This window comes from Palaemon carinicauda, chromosome 9 (genome assembly GCF_036898095.1).
Source record: "Palaemon carinicauda isolate YSFRI2023 chromosome 9, ASM3689809v2, whole genome shotgun sequence".
Lineage (NCBI taxonomy): Eukaryota > Metazoa > Arthropoda > Malacostraca > Decapoda > Palaemonidae > Palaemon > Palaemon carinicauda.
The window spans coordinates 28,569,966-28,574,294 of record NC_090733.1 but is presented as its reverse complement, the minus strand read 5'-3'; the positions used below and the strand labels follow the sequence as shown (position 1 = coordinate 28,574,294).

General features: G+C 34.5%; 1 protein-coding gene across 1 annotated transcript in view; it reads right to left on the bottom strand.

Annotated features, from left to right (window-relative positions):
- LOC137646327 (uncharacterized) overlaps window positions 1-3,710 on the bottom strand; it is an 8,924-nt gene extending 5,214 nt beyond the window's left edge. The window contains exons 1-2 of the mRNA XM_068379436.1: window positions 3,649-3,710; window positions 3,106-3,251 (exon numbers count right to left, since the gene is read on the bottom strand). Of these exons, the coding sequence (XP_068235537.1) occupies window positions 3,106-3,251; window positions 3,649-3,710 (208 nt within the window). The remainder of the gene's footprint in view (window positions 1-3,105; window positions 3,252-3,648) is intronic.
- Window positions 3,711-4,329: the final 619 nt, after the last annotated feature.

Sequence of the window (4,329 nt, the reverse complement as noted above, 5' to 3'; positions counted from 1 at the left end):
TGGTGAGAACGGAAATTAAGAAGTTACTGTTTTACTGTATAAGGATACAGTAAAACAGTCACTTCACAGTCGCTTCAATATTCAGAATTGAACGCTGAATTTGCTCAGGGTGTCAAAACACCAACAGTTTAATCCAACTCTGTTTCCAGTGCCTTCTAATATTTGTAATAAGATTTTACGTCAAACAAACCCCCTCAGAAAAAAAAAATGTAAGATTAAGTGAACATGAATCTGCAGTATTCTCCAATTGCTTAAGCGTTTGCCGTTATCCAATATAATTATTTTCGTTTTCTTCTATCAACAGAGAAGTTTAACTCAAACAGTGAATTTAATTTCTTTAGATGAATAAAAAATCTACACATGTAATATATGACTGATCTCATGTCATCTCACTCACAAATAGATCCGAAAGCGCAAAACATTTTTGCCGTGAAACAATGTCAATATATATTTCTTTCTTTTACCATATTTATTGCAAAATGCATCTCTTAAATAATCATTATGCATATTTCATCTTTTGAATATGTTTCTATAATGTATCATAGTACAGGTAGCTAGAGAGAAAACTGTTAAAAACAACTGCTTACTGCACTTTGCCTTTTTAAATTGTATAATTCAAATCTTACTTATGGACGAAAACAAAATATCTAAAACCCTATGTATGTTTAAATTGGTTGAAGTTTTCATTGTATTATTTCCATCTGCTTCTATTCAAAATTTTAGGCATTTGTTTACATTAGTATTTTAAGAAACATGATTATTGTGGAGTATCTACCATCTTTTTTCATACAGTTAGTTCCATGCCAATGATTTTAGAGAAATGGTGTATTAAACTAAATGGTATTTGTATGGATAGGCATACTGCCGTTCGACGGGACAGTCTACGTTTACAAGCGAGAGATAATGTCTTATACAGAATTTTTGGTGAGCCATTATTGATCATTCAGGATATTAAAAAATGATAGTAATAAAAACACTAATAACAACTAGGATAATAGAATTAATAATACTGCACTCCTTTCCTTTGTTTGCACAATTCTTCATACTATTACATTCCCCGGTCAATTTTTCCTAACAATTTCCCATCACCTTTCAAGGCAGGTGCAGCTCTTAAGCCATATTTTATGCTTAATATAAAATGCAATTAGGTGGGAAGCGATAAGGAAACTAGCATCAATTGCTAGAGACCCCAGTCATATATCTAATGAACCCAATATTTGAATCGTTGAGCATAATAATGGCCATTTAAGCAAATGGAGACAAATGGCTTTCTGATGAGGTATTTTAGTGAAATTTCATACATTTCAAATGTATTTCGCTTGGTGTCATTCAACGTCATGGTCGAAATGAGTACTTTTGTGTTTATAAACCTTAGGATTAAAAGAGTTGAACTGGGATAATTACATTGAAATTTAATCAAAAAAACATTTCTAGATTGGATATCAAACTCCCTAACCGGAAGGGGAAACAATGGGTTCATTACTGATTTTAATTTGATCAGGTAACACAGAAAACCTTATCACTGAATTCCCCAAGGTATTCCTAATGACTAGTGAAGAGAATGTTTAAAGGTTGAAGTGTTGCTCATTAACGTCACTGACAATGCTCCAGAGACAGGGCAAAGATTTAGAGACTTCTCATATATGCATGTGATCATCTAGAACCAGGGGGGGGGGGGGGTGTCAGGCAATGGCTGTTGTTGACTCAGTAGGTAGACATGTAGGTTCTCCCAAAACTCCCATCCTTAGCTCACAAAGATTGTTTGGTTGTAAACATTTCACGAAACTATCAAACTTAAGCGGGTATCGAACCCCGTTCATAAGTAAGATTTGAATTATGCATTTTGAAAAGGCAAGGTACAGTAAGCAGGTGCTTTCAGTAGTTTTCTCTATGATAAACTATGATAGATTATAGAAAGATTTTCCAAAGATAAAATAGGCATAAAATATGCATAATGATTTATAAACAGAAATATAACATAACTGCAACAGGCCCTCAGCAGAGAGCGTACCTTTGCCAACATCGCAATACAAGATAGGCACTCGAATTATGCACATTTTGACACTAGTTTCATATGAATCCGATAAGAAATGACAATATGGCAAAAAACAATTTTAAAATTTTAATAACCTTGACCTTTAACTCTCCAAAAACTTGATCCTATAGTTTTACATCATGACTGATAATCATACCAAATTTCGTGAAATTCGACCACAATATAGCAAAATGAACTTTTTTACCTTTTCATGATGTTTGGAATCGTACACATCTTTTGAAAGAATCTTGATAAAATGTGAATTTTCACAGGATAAGTATTGATTTAATTAACCTTAAAGGCTCAACCATGTCCTACTAACATTAGGTTAACTATGCTGCTAAAAATATATCTCAAATCATTACAACTATTACTCGTATTAAATTATTCGATTTAGACCGAAGTGCATGTCTTTGATCTTAGTTCCATATATCCGTGGTTGGTATCAAAATGTATAACTTTTCAATCCCTCCCTCTTTAAAACTTGTTGCACTTTGATATCAAAATTCCCATTTATAATTGTCAGATTAATTGACTGCCCACACTCATATAGACTGCCTTTTCAACAACTCCTGAATCTTCAAATCTGCAAGGAGACTAACGTGTCTAGACCGCCGCATTTTGTCTCGTAAAATTACCCTTTTGACTTTAGCCTTTCCCCTACACGGCTGGGTGTTTCACCTCCGGCATATGGCATTTGATCGACCTGAAAACCCTTTGTTCGGCTAATTATCTCCTCTACTGATAAACCACTTGCAATATTTAGACCACGCGATAATACTTAAAATCTATTCCTATCCTCTGTGAGAGACAAACCAACTGACACAAATTATCTTTTGTAAATTTATAGCCCTTACCAGATTAATAAAGACTTATATCCAGTCCTCTGGAGTAAAAGATTAAACATGTCTCAATGTTTTTTCCCTTTGTAATCTGATTACCATTCTTTTGACAGCTACATCCTTCAAGCTTATTTTCTAATCCTTAGTTTTGAATCTTAGACCCACCCTCTCATGGCATTTCTACCCAATTGTGTTCACTCATTCCAGACAGGATGCCCTTTTATTTACCATGATCAATTGATGCGTCCATGGGCAAACCTCGAAACCTCACCCAAATAATCCAAGATGGAAGACCCATCCTTGAGAACTCCCATTCCATTCCAACCTGTAAAGGGAGCTTACCTACAGCTAACAAGTCAGAACCGCTTTTTATCCTGAAAAAAAAACAGTTTGTTACCCTGAGAAGAGAACTCATCAATGAACGATGCAGTAACTCCAAAACTTTAGTCTTTCCTGACCCTGTGACTATTTTAACTTTTATCAATGAGAATAATGTTAATCATTGTGCGTATTTCTGCACCAGTGAAAGAATGATACACTAATCTGAAAACTCTACACGTGAAACCTCCTCCATTACCGGTATCTCTATGGTTATTTAGAGACTGGTCATTCGAAGACCCCTTCTTTCAGTAACACTGAACTATCAAAGTCAGAGGACACTGTATGCTGTACACGTTAGAAGATATAAGATTATTCAAGAGTCAATGTACTTAATGTACCCTTTTTAAACATGGGGTGAAAAAATTACCCCTATTCTATAGTCCTCAGCACCGGTCTTCAAGAGAAGTGGCGCCAGGACCATATCCACCACACAAGGCCTTGACCTTGATCATGTTTTATATCACAAGATAGGTAAGTGAATTATTAACAGTTAAGCACAGGTTGCATGCAAATTGGATGTGAATTTACCATTGCAAAAAGAACTTTTAACCCCTAACCTTAAATTTTGACCCAATCACTCTGAAATAAAAAAAAATAGGAAAGGGAATTCTCCATATTTTGGCACTAGCTTTATGCAAATTAGATAAAAACGAACCACGACATAGCAAAAGACGTTTTCAAGCTTCTCCTTAACTTGGAATTGACCCTTTACCCAATCCATCCAAAAATCTAATCGAATTTTCCTTGGATCATGGCCAATCGTCCCAAAATATTTCATGATATCTGGTCTAATAGTTTTGGAATTATGGGAATCACAAAAAAAAAAAAAAAAAAAAAAAAAAAAAAAAACACACACACACACAAGGAAACAAACAAATGCACGCCTATCAAAATATAAATTTCTGTCGTAGGTAAGAAGAGAAGAAGACATATAATAGAAATAGAATAGGGGTAATTTTTTCACCCCATGTTTAAAAGGGGTACACTAAGTATATTGACTCTTGAATAATCTTATATCTTCTAACGTGTACAACATACAGTGTCCTCTAACTTTGATAGTTCAGTGATACT